The sequence below is a fragment of the Spermophilus citellus genome, assembly GCF_964194105.1.
Source record: "Spermophilus citellus genome assembly, chromosome: 10".
In the NCBI taxonomy this organism is placed as follows: Eukaryota; Metazoa; Chordata; class Mammalia; order Rodentia; family Sciuridae; genus Spermophilus; species Spermophilus citellus.
This window is the reverse complement of record NC_138197.1, coordinates 89845818-89865110: the sequence shown is the minus strand read 5'-3', so window position 1 is coordinate 89865110 and position 19293 is coordinate 89845818. Positions and strand designations below refer to the sequence as shown.

At 34.4% G+C, this 19293-nt stretch overlaps 1 protein-coding gene and 1 long non-coding RNA gene across 9 annotated transcripts in view; one reads left to right on the top strand and one right to left on the bottom strand.

The window, feature by feature from the left end:
• Window positions 1-17960, bottom strand: part of CNOT2 (CCR4-NOT transcription complex subunit 2) — a 101664-nt gene extending 83704 nt beyond the window's left edge. For 3 of the 8 annotated variants that reach the window (XM_081309971.1, XM_081309969.1, XM_081309978.1), the window contains exon 1: window positions 17405-17960. Coding sequence is in view for 2 of the 8 variants with exons in the window: in XM_081309969.1 (XP_081166095.1) it covers window positions 17405-17409 (5 nt within the window). In the remaining 6 variants the exon portion in view is untranslated. Of the gene's footprint in view, window positions 1-13508; window positions 13542-16495; window positions 16811-16842; window positions 16863-17404 lie in introns of those variants that run through there. The other 5 variants (XM_081309972.1, XM_081309977.1, XM_081309975.1 and 2 more) reach the window with 5 other exon arrangements.
• LOC308657818 lies at window positions 17606-18912 on the top strand. Its single transcript, XR_014024072.1, has 2 exons — window positions 17606-17740; window positions 17959-18912. It is a non-coding gene; the product is annotated as an uncharacterized lncRNA (long non-coding RNA).
• Window positions 18913-19293: the final 381 nt, after the last annotated feature.

Below are 19293 nucleotides of genomic sequence, written 5' to 3'. Positions count from 1 at the left end.
CTGTATTGAAGATTCTAACTAGAATAATTAGGCAAGAAAATGAAATAGAAAACATCTAGACTGAACAAAAAGTGAAACTATCTCTAACTACAGATGAGGTGATCACATACGTAGAAAATCCTAAGAAAGACACTAAAAATGTCTAGATTTTACAGCAGTTTAATAATAGTTTAGATTCTATAATGACAATATAGCAACAAATTCTGCAATATGTAAATGAAAAAGTTCAGGAAGATTACAGGTACAAAAATCAATATACTAGAATTAATTGCATCTCCAAGCAACAATGAACAATCCAAAAACTAAATTAAGAAAACAATTCTATTTCCAAACTACCAAAGAGATTTAAACACTTAAGCATAAGTTTAACAAAAGAAGTATATAATTTCTACTCGGAAAACTACAAAGCATTTCTGGAAAGAAATTAAAGAGCTATGCAAATACAAAGCTATCCAAATACAAAGATCAGAACACTTTAGATCTTAATCTACTGATTGAACACAATCCCTATCAGAATTTCACCTGGCCTCTTTGCAGAAATCAACAAGATAATCCTAAAACTCAAAGGGAAATTAGAGGGACACAGACTAATCCAAACAATCTTGAAAAAGAAAAAGGTCGTAGGAGGATTATCGTTTTCTATTTTCAAACTTTCAGTCTATAATCATACTGGCATAAGAATAAACACAGTTAAATAGAACTGAGAATCCAGAAATAAATCTTCACATTTACATTCAATTCATGTTAAACAAAGAGTTCCAAGATAAATCAATAGGGGAAGGGACAGTGTGAACAAACATATTACACTCTTAAACATTGCACATTTTTCATTATTAACATATCCATCAGATAATCTATACACAAATTTAAGCCTAGCAGCATACAAAACTTAGAAAAAGTTGTAGCATCTTCCTCATAAAAACTAAGAATATTACAGTACCAATGCATTCATCCCATAAACATTTCAGGTACCAGTTAGTAAAATACTAGACAAAAAAAAAACAAAAAAAAAAACCACTATCCAAAAGAAGTGAATGAATGTTACATGCAATACTAATTTTAAAATTATGTAGCAAAAGAAATCAGACAAAATACACTCTCTACATTTCCATTTGGTTGACTCTCTTAAAAACTATACTGACAGTCAGTCAATGGTTGCTTGGACAATCACGATGACCACCATCATCAATAAAACTTCAGAGGTGATGGGAATATTCTGAATCTGAATCAGTAATGGTCATACAAGTGTGTAAATTTGTCAAAACTCACAGAAAATGACACTTAAATAGGTGCCTTGTAATACTGTAAAAACATTTTTATATTTATTAAAACAATAAATATAAAAATGACAGTAGTTCCTATGGGCATTAAAATGGAAAATAACAAGAGATACATTTAAATTTAAAGAAGTCTTTCTAAGGCTGGGGTCATGGCTCAGTAGAAGAGTGCTTGCCTCACAAATATGAGACACTAGGTTCGATTCTCAGACTCCAATATAAATAAAGAATAAAACAAAGGTCCCTCAACAACTTAAAAAAAAAAGTCTTCCTAAAACTTTTAAGTAGAATATTAACTTGCTTAAAAAAATTATAATGTTTGACAGAAATCAGTAGCAGCACTAGCTTTCTTAGTCCAAATTGCTTGATCCTCTTAGTATTTATATTTAATTCAGCCATCTAAAGTTTATTTATTAATTTCTCTGCAAAGAATTTACATCACATATGGACTTTCAAAAGTCACACACATACACTGTTATAATCTAACTGCATTATATCTTGCTTCCCAACTTAAAGAGCTAGTTCCACAGAAAGATTTTTTTTATATCATAATGGCACCAGAGCTATCTACATTCAGTAGAAAATATGATTCAAACTTTGAATTTTGATCTTTTCCCGAGCTAGGAGCATGTGGTACAATATTGTTTCAACGTACTGAGTGGCAGCAGGGAAGCACAGCAATGTATAAAATATTGTGTTGGTAAGCCATGTTGTTAAAGTAGGTTGTGTATTAATGCACTTTCTACTTAAGATATTTAACTCATTCTAAGTTGAGAAGTTTCTATACTTGTTACCCAACAAAACCTCTATTCAACTATTAAATGAAAAGAATTCAGCTAATTTTATATAACATGTAAAAAGGATCTATGAGATCATTTTATCCCAAGTAAAAGTTAGTCTTCATGGTGGTTCAGCAACGTTTTTTCCTCATTTGCCCTGGTCCCCCCACCTTTTCTGTAACCATCTACCATTGTCTCTCTTTCCTGCTACACTGCAGCCACACAAACTTCCTTGCAATTTTTTAATCATAAAACACCAAGACTACCTCTCCAGGGTATTTGCTCTTTGTTGTCATTTCCTGAAATCCTTTTCTTCTATTATGCACAGGATTGCTCACCCATTCACCTTCCCAGGAAGAACTTTTCTGACCAGTCTATGTAAATCTGCATCCCATATGTAATACATATTCCTAGTCTTTTTCTCCACATCCTTACTACCTTCTGCCATACAAATGTTTGTTTTTATTTTTTTTATTTTTATTTTTTTATATAATGTTGTATTCTCTATAACAAGGCCTGGCATATAAGAGTCAAATATCTGTCTAATGAACAAATAAATTAGTACACACTTTGCCTACCCCACAGAGCAAATTACTATTTTCAGATTTTCAAGCCCTCCAAACAGCATAAGCTTAAATGAAAGTACAATCTAATTTTAACACTTCCTATCTTCACTACATTTTGTGTTGATACAATAAAGTAGTCAAAAATTCTCTTAAATTCCTACATTAAGTTTATCCTGTTTAAACCACTTGGTGATCAATTGTGGGAAAGTACTGTGTTTGTATTAATTTCATCTCATATTTACTCCTCCCCCACACCAAGAAGTATGGAATGATGCCTGTCAAGAGACCAGACAGAATTATATAACCCATATTAGTTTTAACTCTATTCTTATCAGTGAGAATGAAGAAAATAAACAGAAGACACATAAAACATAAGTCATCACACAATACAAAGAGTTCAATCTTTAGAAAAATTTTAAAAACTCACATTTTTAAAAATATCATTTACACCTTTAAAATATAGAACAATGTTTGTACACAACTATATTAAGTATCACTGACAACAGAGTGAAAAACAGACAATTCACAGAATAAGGATATAAATCAGCACAGCTTTGGTCTAATAAACTATTAAAAGCTTTGAAAAACAGCTTTTCATATTTAATAAATAGTCATTTGTCAGGCTGTGTGAGGTTTCAAATACACATCAGTAAACAACATTACTTTAGTCCCCACTCATGACCCAGTGGTAGAATGCAAGACAAAATTTTAAATGACTAATTGCAGTACAAGTTAACCATCTCTAATATAAAAATCCAAAATCTGAAATAATCATATACAAAACTTTTTTGAGTGCCAATATAACATTCAAAAAAGTTCAAATTTAAGCATTTTAGATTCCATATTGCTCAGGTTGGGGATACTCAATTGGTAAAGTCTATATAAATATTCCAAAATGAAAAAAACAAAACAAAAAAAAAAAACCTCCAAAAATCTCAAACACTTCTACTTCCCAGAATTCTGAATAAAGGATATTCAACCTTAGATGCTATGGAGAACAGGATTTATTTAATGTTAGGGAAAGCCTTCTCTGAGATGGGTCCTACAGTAGATAGGTTATGTTAAATGCTGTACTATATATTGTCATTTACTCCTTCTAACCCATGAAGTAAGTACCATTATTATGTTTACTCTTATAAGAGAAGGCATTAAAGCTTGAAAAGTAATTTGACTAAGGACACAAAAATTTGTTAAGCATTGGAGCTACTTAACTTCAGAATTCATATACATCAAAATTACATTAAACTTACAGGAATGCTTTCTTTAAAAAAATTCAAACATACAAACTAAAATTCAGCCAAATGTTCATCAGAGTGCTATTTATGAAACTGAAAATAAAAATAAAATAAAATATTCAACAATAAGAAATCATTAAATCAGTTATGCTTTGGCCATTAAGATTCTTGTTTTGGATAAATATTACAAATGAGTATATCTCAATTTCTCTTACAAAAAAATGTAAACGATAGATGTCTCTAGATGGCTTTTCCCTCCTCTTTTTTACACTTTCCTTCATTTTCTAAGTTTCCACACCATGTATTATTTAATAATCAGGAAGCAAAACAAAGAGGCTGTAGTACTTACAAATAGGAACAGACAAGATATGCGCACGCGCACACACACAAAGTGACAAATAATGTCTGTCCTAGCTAACAGTTTTCAAGGTTGCAGGCTTGGAAGTAATTTTTCTTTTTTTCCTAATTTTTACTTACTACCCTTCTTATATTAAACACATGCCATTACTATTACTTTTTACCATAGCAATTCCCTCACATTTTTTACATCATATTAAAAATTTTAAAACCAATATATTAACAGTAGTGCTTCTTTAGCATGCTGCTACATAAGCAAATATATGTGTATATATACACCTACACACACACAGAGGAATCCAAAATACTAAAATAGCTAAATTATAATACTAGTCATTTCTGTACAAGAGTCTTCCCTTTAAAAAACAAAAACAAACAAACAAAAAAAAACTTCACTTCAAAATTCCCTGGGTTGAAGATGCTCCAGTGTATAAAAACTTTTCAAATTATCAATTTGAATAAGGTTTTAGAAATCAAGAAACTTAAATCATTTTTTTTCTTGAGGCAACTGATAAATCAGAAATAAAGATAAATCATTTCTGAAATACTGTTAAAGCTAACAGAAAAGCAAACATAAACCTTTGTCATGTCTTGATATTTTAGCACAGATATTATTTGTCCAATGCTGGCATATACAATTACAAAGAAAGGCCTTATCAATATTTTACCTTGGGATATAGACTATTCTGAAGAATAAACTCTCTAGTTACTCTAATTTCCACAAATAAACAAAGAGCTTTGATTTTGAAAACTTTTCTAAAATGTGCTAATTTATCTTTTTCTTAGAATAATACACATTATGGGCATAACTGAATAAGATGCCTAAGCACGCTGTCTTGCCTGACAATAATTATAAAATTATTATTAAATTTAAATCATTAAGTTTATTAAGTTATTAAATTATTGATTATGAACAGACATATTTTGTCAAGAATCTGTAGTTTTTAAATTTTTTTTTTAGTTATAGATGGGACAATACCTTTATTTATTTATTTTTACGTGGTGCTGAGGATAGAACCCAGTGCCTCCCATGTGCTAGGGAGTGCTCTACCACTGAGTTACAACCCCAGCCCTATAGGTTTTTATATAAATAAATTTTAGATGAATCATTTGATTTTTAATTATTTGCCTTGGTTACTATGAAAAAAATGAGGCTCTACTCTGAGGTGGCAGAGTGAGTTACTATAGAATTTTAATGTTATTAGAACAAAAAAAGTATTTTACTTGAAAGTAGCTTTTTATAACTACAAGGTTAAATAATCAATCAGCAAACACAATAAGCACTTAAAATAACTAGGTTTTACAAGAATGACAGTATAAGCTGTGCTTTTCCTTCAATGCACAGCCATCATTTTCTACATTCATTAGTCTGATTCATTTTCCTCACTTTACTACTGCAGCTAGTTAGTGCTATTCTGCTTTCCTTATATGGTATTTACTTTTAATGCTTCAAAAGACTCAGCACTAGCCAGAGTCTGTGGTGCACAACTATAATCCCAGTGGCTCAGGAGGTTGAGGCTTGCCTCAGGATCATGAGTTCAAAGCCAGCCTCAAAAACAGTGAATCACTAAGCAACTCAGTGAGCCCCTCTCTCTAAATAAAATACTAAAAAGGGCTGGGGATGTGGCTCAGTGGTTGCATGCCCGAGTTCAATCCCCAGAACACCCCTCAAAAAAGGCTCAGTCCTCAAGAGAGCGTACAGATTTAAGGGGGGAGGGGGAGACTTAAGTTTTTCAAACATTACATATGCAAAGAATATATAGTAGTTTCAAACTATTACACTGATGTTCTCTATGTTCAGTTACAAATGAATTTTTAAAAGACAAGCCTACTTACAAAAAATATACTTGACTAACCATGATAAAGTATGCAAATGCAAATAGTTACAAGAAATAATAAAAATAACCCCCAAAATATCCATGATCTTCACCCTTATCTATGAATGAACTGTATGAAGCAGGCTTCCTACTATATATAATTGCAAACAGAAAGACTCAGGACTTCAGCATGCAAAATTATCAAGTACTATATTAAATGGCCTGCTATGATGAACATAGAATGTTTTTTGCCCACTCCAATAATCTCTCAATTCCCCTGTCCTAAAGTCTAATAAGCCAGATATTTCATTAAACTAAATTGCATAAAGGAGAAATCTCATGAATGTAACATCATCACAAGATAATATCACATATTTAACTAGATTCATCTTAACTAGTTACAACCAGTAATCAGAAATAGCTACTAAAACCCTTTCAACATGCTTTACAGTTAGCCAAATACTTTGCTTTTAATTATCTTAAATTGTCATCAGCTACTCTGGGAGGCATAAATTATTTTTTAAAAGACAAAGTTCTTCAATATTAATTGATTTGTTTAAGCAAATAACTAAGTTTCTAAGGCCCAGACTAAATTCCATCTCCTGGATCCATGTGGAATGTTCATAAAATAATGTTATTTCTCCATTAAAAATCAGCATACTTTCAAAGGTAATAGATGGCAGATTTTTTCAACTTTCAAAAGATAAGTGAAATTTAGCCAATCCCCAAAAAACAAATGCCAAATGATTTCTCTGATTTAAGGATGCTGATCCATAATATGCTGCGCGCAAGGGCAGGAGGAATATTAAATTAATTCTAGATAGGGCAAAGGGGAAAAGGGGAGGGAAGGGAAGGGAGGGGACATACGGGTAGGAAAGAAGGTAGAACTTGATGGTCATCATTACCTAAGTACTCTACTTTGTGTACAACCAGAGATAGGAAAAATTGTGCACTATATGTGTAACATGAATTGTAATGCATTCTGTTGTCATATATAACAAATTAAAATTTAAAATATTTTAAAATACGCTTATTTTTTAGGTACTATGTCAAGTATTTCCTCTAAATTTCCATAATTTTGGAAATATTTGCTCAAATCAAAGAAAAGGGTAAGAACCAACACTGTTAAAAACATACTGTTATGAGTTTTACAGAATCAAAATTTAACACATTAAACACATCCAAGAAAAAATATTTTATTCATTTTAAGGCAAAGAAAATAGAGAGAGAGTCAGGTGCAGTGGCACTTGCCTATAATCCCAGAGACTCAGTAGGCTGAGGCAAGAGAGTCGCAAGTTCTAGGCTAGCCTTAGCAACTTAGCAAGACCCTGTCTCAAAATAAAAAGAACTAGGGACACACTGGTAAAGTGCCCCTGCATTCAATCTCTAGTACAAAAGAAAAATAAATGAAAACAGGAACTAAGAAAATTACTACAAATAACTCCACATTATTCAGGCTGTAAATGGCAGATCAATTAGATACCACTTAACAAATTATTATATGCCTATAATCTATAATGTCCCCTATTCTGTGCCAAGTGCTACAGGTAGAGCAATGCTAAGATTTATTATCCAAATACTACACATAATACGTCACAGACACCATTTAAACAAAATTTCTTGTAGGAAAAGCATGTCTAGACTGGAAAAGCAAGACTGTATTCTTGTTTACATTTACAAATTTGATACATAATAGAGCACAGTGCATCAAACAGTAGCTAGTTCTTAAATGCCTCAGAAGCTTTTCTTTAATGTAACATTTCCCACTCCAAAAAACAAAAACAAAACAAAAAGAACCTTTAGTCCTTATATGTCAACTCTGAAGTAAATATTGTTATTTATCCAGATTTTTCAAACAAGAAAGCTGAAGTTTAGGGAGGATAAGTCACACAGCTAATTAAAAGCAAAACAGTGATTTAAATTCAGGTTGGCTAGCTGTTCAGACTTTTAGGCAAAATTATGTAAAATTTCAGCACAATTTAACTGTCTTTAATAGGAGATAGTTATAATCGGTTCTATTTTATTCAGCCAAAAATGAACTAAATAGACAAGTAGACAACTTGGGTAGCTCCAAATCAGCATGGTAAAAACATTAACTTTTGCCATTATAAAATGGTATATAATGCATACTATCAAAGTAATAATTCAAACTACATTCATAGGGAATCAATTCTTTTTATCCAGAACATTCATCTAGGGTGTTTCTGCACGTCAGAATTAAACAATGCTGGCAATCTAACATCAATGCATAACTATTGGGTATAATATTTTTATCTAAAAACACATGTATCACAGAATTGGGAAAAAAGGCATGTCTAAGAACATAAGAGTATCAGCTTCTATGAGTGATTTTTTTTCACTATAGATTTTGTTGGTATTATTCTGATTTATCCAAGTAATGTTAAATATCATTCCTACAAATTATGTCAAATAACAACATTCAAATTTTGCCTGCCTCAAAACTTTTTTTTTTTAAATAACTTCATTTTATTTACTTATATGTGGTGCTGAGGATTGAACCCAGGGCCTTGCATGTGCGAGGAGAGCGCTCTACCACTGAGCCATAACCCCGGCACCCTGCCTCAAAACTTATATATCAAATTTCATCTATTAATGTCAAAACTTCCAACTATTGGCATTAGTATATATGTATCACAAACAAGTTTTCCAGATGGTACACATTACAGAGTTCTGAAGTTATAATTAAACAAGAATAAAAAAATCTATGAATACAAAATATTTATTTGTCTAATGGAGACAAAAACAATTCTTTAAAACTTTGTGGCACATAATACACCATCAAGATTGTAATTATAAAAATTTCCTCTGAAGCACAAATCTGATCACTACTGTTTTTAAAAAAGCCATTTAAAAAATTGGTAGTGACTCTAAAAAGCCAATGTAAAATAAAGACTCTCATACTGTAGCTATTTTACTCCTTCAACTATGAGATCCCAGAACCCCATCAAGATTGATGAAGAATTACCTTGCCATTTTCTAAATCCAGTATATCCTCCCGACAAATACAATGCTGATGACCTACCGCTTCCACGTAGTAAACTTGAAATCTAGTTCAAGCACTATCTCCTGGAACCAATTCATTAATTCCTTAAAATAAGATTACTCTAGTGCATTTCTACAGCATGCACCACCAAAACTTAAAAGCTTGAGAAATATGCAGGACACGTATAATGGTGCACAGCTTGTAGTTAACATTTATTGAACTATACAAGGTAATCTGATTAAACATAAAAAACAATATGTACTAATTTCTAAGAAGTATTTAAAACTGTAAAACTAAAAATTCCTAAAACCATTCATTATTTTAGGGAAACACAAATTGATGAAAATTTTAAATTTGTTCTCTTATGTCATTTTCCACTAATGTATACAAACCCTGAATTCCATCAGAGCTAGAAAACACTTTTAAGCTCACTAATGAAAAATAATTCCTTCTTCCTTGAGCTCCCGATAAAAATTTATTAAAGGCTAATGGTAGAGCTCTTGCCTCCAACAACTGAAGCTCTGGGTTGGATCCCTAGTACTCAAAAAAAAAAAAAAAAAAAAAAGACAATGACATGGGTAACTATAGGATCCACCACAAAATTTTCAGCAGTTCAATGGATTACATCTTATTTGTCTCTTCCCTCACTTCAGTGTTTACCCCATTCATGCAGAAATCAATAAGCAAATGTTTATAAAATATCTTGGTATCTTCAAAACCACAACTTGATCCTACTTCAGAGCCTTCTACTTCTTCTGCCTGGTAAACCATTCACTCAAAGATTTTTGCATGGCTTTCTCCTTTTTTGGTTTCTGCTCAAATGACCCCTTCACAGCAGTCTTCTCTCAACACTCTATTTAAAATAATCTGTTCTTCAAAACTAGTCAACTGCTATTACCTTTAACCACCTTTATTTTCTTCATTGGTTATGACTACCTAAAAGTATTTACTTCCCAAAAGAATATTAGTTTGATGAAGATGAAAACTTCTATTGACCACCATCGTATTTACAGAATCTAAAAATAATTTCTAATACAGAACACCCAAACACTAAAGGATTTAGTTGAAAACATCTAGAGTGCTAACATCTAACCAGTAGAACCTAAAGTTTAAAACAATTTCTATCCAAATCAACATCAAGAAAATTCTACAAATCTTGCATCTGCAGAAAGAAGTTTTACGAACACTTTAAAAACACAGAATTTCAAAACTACTCTAAGATTTCATCTTAGTCCAGTCAAAAAGGCAGCTATTATGAATACAAACAACAATAAGTGTTGGCAAGGATGTGGGGGAAAAAGGTACACTCATACTCTGCTGGTGGGACTGCAAATTGGTGCAGTCAATATGGAAAGCAGTATGGAGATTCCTTGGAAAATTGGGAATGGAACCACCATTTGACCAAGCTATCTCTTTCTTCCGTCTATTCCCAAAAGACTTAAAAACAGCATACTACAGGGACACAGCCACATCAATGTTTATAGCAGCACAATTCACAATAGCTAAATTGTGGAACCAACCTAGATGCCCTTCATAGATGAATGGATAAAAAAAAATGTGGCATATATACACAATAGAATATTACTCAGCAATGAGAGAATAAAATCATGGCATTTGCAGGTAAATGAATAGAGTTAGAGAAGATAATGCTAAGTGAAGTTAGCCAATCCCAAAAACCCAAATGCCGAATATTTTCTTTGATATAAGGAAGCTGATTCATAGTGGGATAGGGAGTGGGAGCATGGGAGGAATAGACTAACTCTAGATAGGGAAGAGGGGTGGGAGGGGAAGGGAAGGGACATGGGGTTAGAAATAATGGTGGAATATGATGAACAGTATCATCCAAAGTACACGTATGAAGACATGAACTGGTGTGAATATACTTTGTATACAACCAGAGATATGAAAAATTTGTGCTCTCAATGTGTAATAAGAATTGTATTGCACTCCACTATCATGTATAAATTAAAAAATTAATATAAAAAACACAGAATTTTAGGGTTGACAGAGATCACTGAATCCAGCAATTCACAAATATGTGCGTCACAAAATCCCAGAAGCATATGATTACAATTGTTTTAAACATATACATATATTTTGGGACATGTGATTCACACACATACACAAAAGTGCATTATAGATTAATTTTTTTAATGCTTTGAGATTGCTAGCTCTACTACCTGGTTAATTGGTTTTGCTGTAGATCTCAAAGTTTAGGCTGACATGTCTAAGAATACACCTAGAATTTCTCATAAAACTGCACAGATTAGAACGTTTTATGACTCTTAGTTTTTCTGTCCAGACATGCTCACTCATGCAGAAACCACAAAAACTACATCCCGAAAGTACTATTTTGTGTACTACTAAATCAAGGGAAAGCTCAAGGCATATCTACTTAAGCACATGATTGCCTCACAGAATAACTGTGCAATAATGAAATATGCAAAATGTGGCATCAACATCATATAATGTATTATTACCTATTCTCATAGTATTCTTCTAAGTTTTGAGTGTTTCTAAATGAATGTTTAGAATTTTTTAAAAAATGAACAGCTGTTGGGAATTGTTAAGAATCATGTTTGAAACAACTTTCCTACTGCTTTCAAATTTCTCTATCAATTGTCTGCAAGATGATCAAGTTTCAAAAAGCAAACCTTCCACTTACACTAACTTAATCTTATCATTTTCTCTATAGAGGGTACTAAAATAAATAAAGTCGACTTTTGAGTTAGATGAAAATGGCCTTCATAATTCCCAACTTCTAATTTTTATACTGATCTAAATATCCTGACTATTCTTTGTAATTGTTAATGTTAAATTTATTTTAAAAGTTAACATCAAAATCACAACCATATAAAATTGAAATAATGTATTTGGAAGTACTTTGCAAGCTGTAAAGCATTTTTAAAATACTAACCACAGTAAGGCCAAAGGAATCTAGATCTTTTGAATTGGTATGGTAAACTTAATGAATATTATTATTTTACTGATATATGAAAGACTCGTACAAACAGAAAACTATGAAATTTATAAGCAGGATAAGCACTATACCTTACAATGTAAAAGTAACACAAAAGTACATTCCTGTCAGATATGTCATAAAACCCAATAAATGTTCCTCTACCAAATACACCATCTTACATAATCAATCACTACATTTTGTCCAGATGCTGACTCACAATGGAGTTGTTTTTACTTCTGAATATATAAGTGGGAAAATGGTGTATCAATATGTTTGGACAAAAATCAAGTCAATTTATTGCTACCTAAATTGCCAGGCCACAGTACTTTTCTCTTGCTTATTTTATTTACTAAATGAAGATTTAGTTTCCCATAAGACATCTAGTTTCCATTCAGAAAAAGCAGAGAAAGGATTAGTAGCCTGAGTACCAGATCAAATTCTCTTTTTAAAAAAACATTGTCATTCAAAAAGTCCCTGGAAAATATATAGGCAAGTAATATATAAGAAAAGATTTCTAAAATTATAAGCCAAACATTAGCATCTCAACTAAATAAGTCATTTATCCTGTTCTGATATCTACAACTCTAAAACAAGCAAAAGGTGGCTCACAATCTCTTATCCAAACCCTTATGGCCAGAAATTTCTCAAAATTATAATCTTTAAGATTTTAGAAAGAAAAGTAAAAAAGTATATCACATATAGCATCACATCCCCCAAGTGGTCTAGGCAGCAACTGTAATCAAACACACTAACATATCTATATTAAGCTGCTAGAAAACTATAGTAAGAGGGATAATATAATACTAATTAGGTTAAGAGAAATAATTCCAATTGAAATTTACCATGTTTAAAAAACAAACAAAAAAAGATCAGTTTTCAGAACTTTTTGTATCTTGCATCTCTGATAAGTATACATGAAACCTTCTCAACCAATTTCACAAGAACAATGGTTTTCAAACTGAGAACTTCTACTTTGCACTAAGTATTGGACCAGGTATTAGCAGGAAAGGGGGGAGGGGCACAGAATCTTAACTTCAGAAAGCCAAATTTAAGAGGAACTCCCCATTTAGGGGTAAATATGCATTACCTTATAAATACAAATACAAAGTATCTTCTTCAACTAATGATTGTAGCCATATAAAATACTGCAAGAAATACAGTCAAAAGCAAAACAGGACCTGTTAATCACTCTATTCCTAACATTATTTTCTTAGTTCCATACAGACTATACATTTCTGTAAGAAGCTAGTCACTTATTTTATCATAGATAATTAAGCAAATATAAGAAAGGATTCAAGACAGTAAAGGAATACAGGACATCTTTCTCCCCATCTTTTCAAACTTGTTGCTTCTGGTTTGTGGCTTGGAAAATGAACACTTTGTCAGTATTAAGTGTCAAAAGACAATCTGGCAAAACAGTTCCAGTTAAGACATGTTTATGGAGAACCTACCAAGTATTATGAAGTATAGAAAGCACCAGAAATACAAATACAAACAAAACAGAGCCCTACCCCTCAGATGCTCACAGTCCAGTGAACGTTTCACTGGAAAGTAAGGAGAGACAGCCAATTACAAAACAATGTGACACATATGATAATGGAAGTCTGAAGAATAAAATGCAACATAGCAAGAGAATTCTGGGAGTCAAGAAAGATTTCATGAAGAAAGTGATATCAGAGAAGAATTTTAAATAAGTTTATGAAGCAACAGAAGTGACAGTTAACCTCCAACATAAATGCGGCGCGCGCGCGCGCGCACACACACACACACACACACACACACATGAATGAAAAGAAAAAGGAAATTTCAGAGTAAATGGCAAATATAAATGAAATACCTAACTATATATAAATGAACTTAGATCCTGAGTCTAAGAACAGACAAAATGTTAAAGAGTGTCCAGGAAAGAAAATTTTTCCTACATAACTCACTGTTGTGCATTTCCTCTTTTATAAGCTATGAGCTCTTAGCCAAAAATAAGGTAAAGCATTTTCTTATTTCATAATGCAGCATATCCCCTAAGTGACATGCCAACAGATCTGCATCTAAAGTTCAGAACACAAGCTATCAGAAAATAGTAAGAATTTCGTAGAGGATAGGAAAGGTAGCAGAATACAACAGTCACTAATATGGCAGTATGTAAAAATGTGGATGTGTAACCGATGTGATTCTGCAATCTGTATTTGGGGTAAAAATGGGAGTTCATAACCCACTTGATTCTAATGTTTGAAATATGATATGTCAAGAGCTTTGTAATGTTGTGAACAACCAATAAAAAAAATAGTAAGAATTTCATTTCCAGGTCAATCTTAATAGTATATAAATGAATATGCCTTATCAGCATGATTTGTGATGAGTTAAAGTAGAAATCAAAGCATGACAAATAGAAAACCAAGAAAAATTATATATTACTTAAATTGAAAAGCTCAGGTAAAAGTTAACTTTTCTTCTACTTTTTTTACAAAGGCAAATTGTCTACAACATCAATTTTAGCAAAGCTCTTTTCAACATATCTAGTATATGTCATAATTTAATTCCTTTAAATATTATAGGTAGAAATCATCCTTGATAAGGAAGAACAATCACCTGTCTCAAGGACCAGAATGACTCCTATCATAGCACTAGATATCTTGATAAATATTGTATGTAATTCTATTCAAACATTACAGTAGAACTCAGATTAACTCTGCCCCCAAAATTGCTCTATCTGGTAACTTCTTCTGCTTCTTTGTTTTAATAAGTCTACTTGGGGTCCAGCTAACAAATAAAACTGTAAATATTTAAAAGTATCTTTTCCACAGACTGCATCACTATTCACATTAAGTTGTCCTCAAATGTTTATTTAAAGAAGCATATAAGATCCAGAATTTATTTTTAAATATGTGATCATAACAAAAGCTTTAGTTAAAAAAATATTATTATCACTGAACATCTCTTTTAAAGGGCAAAACATTAAATTGTAAACTAAAATTACATTTACTAGCTTATGAATGTCTACTCACAATATTTACATATGAAGTACTTTTTAAAACTCTTCCACATTATCAGACAATTTTATAAAGCCAATTTGTCTCTAAAAAAGGTAAAACTATAACTTCTCGTGGGATGTGAAAAATTCTTTAGTGGTATTTTTCAAAGTTTAAGTACTTTTAACACCAGTATCTACCAAAGAGACAAAAACCAAAAGTACTGGGTTGGAACTATTCCCAATGAAATCTACTCATAAATCTGAAGTACTTACTAATTTTTGAATAAAGAGAACTTTCACGTTTTAACTATAAAGCATCTCTGAAAAATCAAAAAGTAAATTAAACATCCAAAATAATAAAGCAAAAAAAAAAATTAGTTCTTTTAGGGAGGTATATCATTTGGAATTCTTTATTTTATATTTAAGATCAGGTACTTCTCAAATGAAGATGGTATAAATCATTCAAACATGCACTTTGCCCTCATTTTTCCACTCAAGGTATTAGCAGGAAGCCCTACAATCCAAATCTTTAGATAAAAGGGGGGAAGTACTATTTTAAATTAAGTGAGGTCTTGCAAAGTCAAGAAAGAAGTGGATAGAGTAGAAGGAATTTTAGAGGAATTTTTTTCTTTTTTCAGTTTATTTTGTATTTCTTTTCCTTTAGATTTAATATTACAAAACAACTACAAACTAAAGAGTAGTGTAATATACACGGTTTACTAAGGATCTCAGTCTACTAGTTCATTTAAGAAACATTTCAATGAAACAAGACCTGAATGTAGATGGACATGTAAGCATTTGAATGTACATTTAATCATTTCAGTCTACTGAGATTCTTAATAAGCCCTTTAAACCTGGGATAAAGTTACCTCCCCAAATTGTAAGATATCAATTTATTGACATTTGGCAAAGAACTGCTGTCAAATATACCCAGTATTCACAAACTCAATGTAAAGCTGGGTATGTAAATAGATACTTTTAAATTTCTACACCCCCCCAAGTCCATTCTTCATTAATAATCTCCACTTACGTTATTTCAAGCAAATGGACAATGGCACCTATGATTCTTGAGCTCTAAACATTCTTACTATCAAGCATGACAGGAAATGTGTTCCACTTTTAACATTTAAATTCAAGTATGGCTTTCCATATGATCAGTACGGTACTTTCAACTATTATGCCAAAAATTTTATCACAGTACTTAATTATTAAGAACTGTCCAGACAATAAATAAAGGAGTAAGATCCTCTGACCAAGAGTTTTACGAAAATGAAAGAAAATATGGTGCACTTGGTCTTTGGATGTTGAAAAGTGAAGCTTCCTACTAGGACTAGCAGGAAGTTGATGTTAAGGTGCCTTCCGAAGTCAGTGGTACCCGTATGTAAGACTTTTGTGGGGTGGATAGCGTACTCGGAGCGCCCAGAATAAATGCAAATTTTAAAAATGCTTTTACAAAAGAAAACTTACTCGTTTTCGCAAAGGGCCATAGTTACCAAGAGTTAGAAGCTTTTTCTAGACATACAACAGTACCTCAACTAAGAATTAGTAAGGGCTTCTCTTAATCCGATTCATTTCTTCCATGAAACTTTAAAGTTTAAGACCTAAAAGCAAAAAGTGGAGAGGCCCCGGCGGAAGTAAAAACATTAGGGCTTGCAACTTCACAAACAAAAACAGCGTCTCGGGTTCCTCCGCCTCCCCAGGACCATCAGGACTCGGTCTCTACTACACCACGGAAGCTTCAACCTCCGGGTGCGGTGGCAGAAGCAGCATCACAGTTGCACTCCTCCTGCCTCCACCATGCACGGCCTTCGGTATCCCAGGGCCTGGAAGCTCCTGAGGCCCGTTAACCAGTCCAGTGTCCCCCATCTTACACTTACATACACAAACAAAAACACACACAAGTGGCGGATGATGTGCGTGAATTGAGAGAATGTGAAGAACCAGGGACCAGCAGCTGCTGGGAAGGTGGCAAAGCCGACCAAAGCGGGCCGGGGCTCCTCGGTTGCCGGCGCTGCCACCTTCTCTTTTCACCCCAGGAAGCAGCGCGGCGGCAGCCGCTCCTCCGCGCTGGCGGGAGCCCCGGGGAGCGGAGTCCGGGAAAAGCCCGGCCACCCGCGGACGGGACTGGGCCTAGGATCTGGAGCCGGCGCTGCAGCGGCCCGAGTACAGCGACGCTTTACGTCCCGTCCACCACCCCCCATACACACCCCCTCCCTCCCTCCACCGCCGCCACCCCCCCTCCCCGCCCGCTCCGCTCTCCCTCTCTCGATTGGAGCCGAGACAAAAGCAACGGGAAGCGGCGGGCCGGGACGCTACCCGCGGACCCCGAGTGCGACAGGGCCGGCCCCGAGGCATTCCCCCCCCTTTCGGGGGCCCCGAATCCGCCGCCCCCGCCGCGCGCCCCGCTGCCTGACTTCCGAAAATTTGCCAAAAACTCACCGCATGAATTTTCTTGTCCCGCGGATCCAAGATGGCGACGTATCCACCGCGGAGGCTGCTGGGAGCAAGACCTTTACCCTCTGACCCCCGCCGTGATCCCCGTCGCTCCGACTTCCCTCAAGGCGGCGGCGGCGGAAGGTGGGAGCTGCGACAGGGTTGGGGGTGGGTAAGCTGCTTCCCGCGCGCTTGTGAGAGGAAGAGGAGAGATGCTTCACTCCCCCACCGCCCACATCGAGACTCTACGGTGTCTCCTACCTACTGACTGAAAGGCTTGTCGCTCCGCGGCCGTTACAGTGAGCGGGGCCTTTGCGGCAGCTGCCTTGCTTCTAAAGCCAGGTTGCTTCGCACTGGGCTCCGGCCTTGGGTCCGAGGGGGGGCCGCGGGGTCCAGGGGCGGGGAATGGTGAGGTGGCGTCGGTCCGCCCACCTGGGGGACGCTGAGCGTGTTTGTGTTTGTGTTTGTGTCCTGTTCCCCGCCCCCCCACGTCCGCTTCGAGACCGGCGCCCTCGCACCTCTTGGAGCAAATCTGATGGCCGTCCTGTTTCCTTCCCCAGCCCCTCAGCCTGCGGTGCTCGTGCGCTCACCTCCAGATACCTACAGCACGTCACCGTCAGTTCCTGAGAAGTGAGTTGTCTTCTGCCAAAACCATTGGTGTCTAATCACTCCTCCGTCTTTTTTTTTTTTTTAAACCGGTGGTATAAAGTAAAAATGCAGAGCTGGTTTTTAAAGCACTGGTGTATGAATTTACTCAAGCCGAATTAGGATTATGACACTTTATTTAGCTGCCACTCCCCATTCTCCTTATAAGCCTGGGTAACCATCTGGGTCATCACCAAGACCTTTTGAAATGATGAAGGCTTTAGTGGAAACTTTAAGGAGTGACATCTGCTTTCCAGAAAAGTAGTTGTCTCTGAAAGTGAAATTAAACCTTTTTTTTTTTTTTTTTTTTTTTGCAATACAGTAGTCTCCCTTTATTCTTTTGTATCCATAAATTCAGTTTTTAGAATTATTGTGCATTTTGGGTTTAAAAGAAAGCCTCTGAAGGGGCTGCGGTTGTGGCTCAGCGGTAGAGCGCTCGCCTAGCACTTGCAAGGGCTGGGTTCGATCCTCAGCACCACATAAAAATAAATAAATGAAATATTAAAAGAAAGGCTCGGTATGTGTTTTGAAATTGTGTAGTTTCATAATGTAAAAAATGTTCTCTATTTAATAGAGTTTATTAATGTAAAGCACAGTTAATTTGAAGTAAACAAAATTTCTGCCTTTCTTGGTGGTTTCTTTTATAAAATCATTTTCTCCCCAAAATATCACTATAATTCAATTTAAATTTGTCATTGAAGGCAAAATCAGGAAATAGCATGAAAAATAGCATATTCTGAAATCAAAGATAACCTTATCATGTTTTTGAATACAAGCAGATGTATAAATTTAACTCCAAATGGTGTTGGTGTAACCAGTAGAAAATGTTCTCTCATTATTCCTTTCATTAAACTTTCTGCTTCACTGTGGTTTTTACTTCAGGAAAAAATCCTCCCCCAACCCTTTCTTCTTACTGCTGCTTTTACTTTCTCTTCTTCTTAAGGCTGTGTATTAAAAGACTGCCTCTGTATACACATAATATATATATGTGAATAAACGTACATATGAGTATGCTTTATTGAACACCTAATCTAGCTATTAGTAATTTGAAAATATAATTACTAGTGATTTGAAGCCATGAAATGGAGTGATTAAAAGTGGGATACTTACATGTATATAGTAACATTAAATATTATTTACCTTTTTGGTTTTTTATATATATGTATATAATTTTTTTTAGTTGTAGGTGGACACAATACCTTTTTTATTTATATGTGGTGCTGAGGATCAAACCCAGGACCTCACTCATG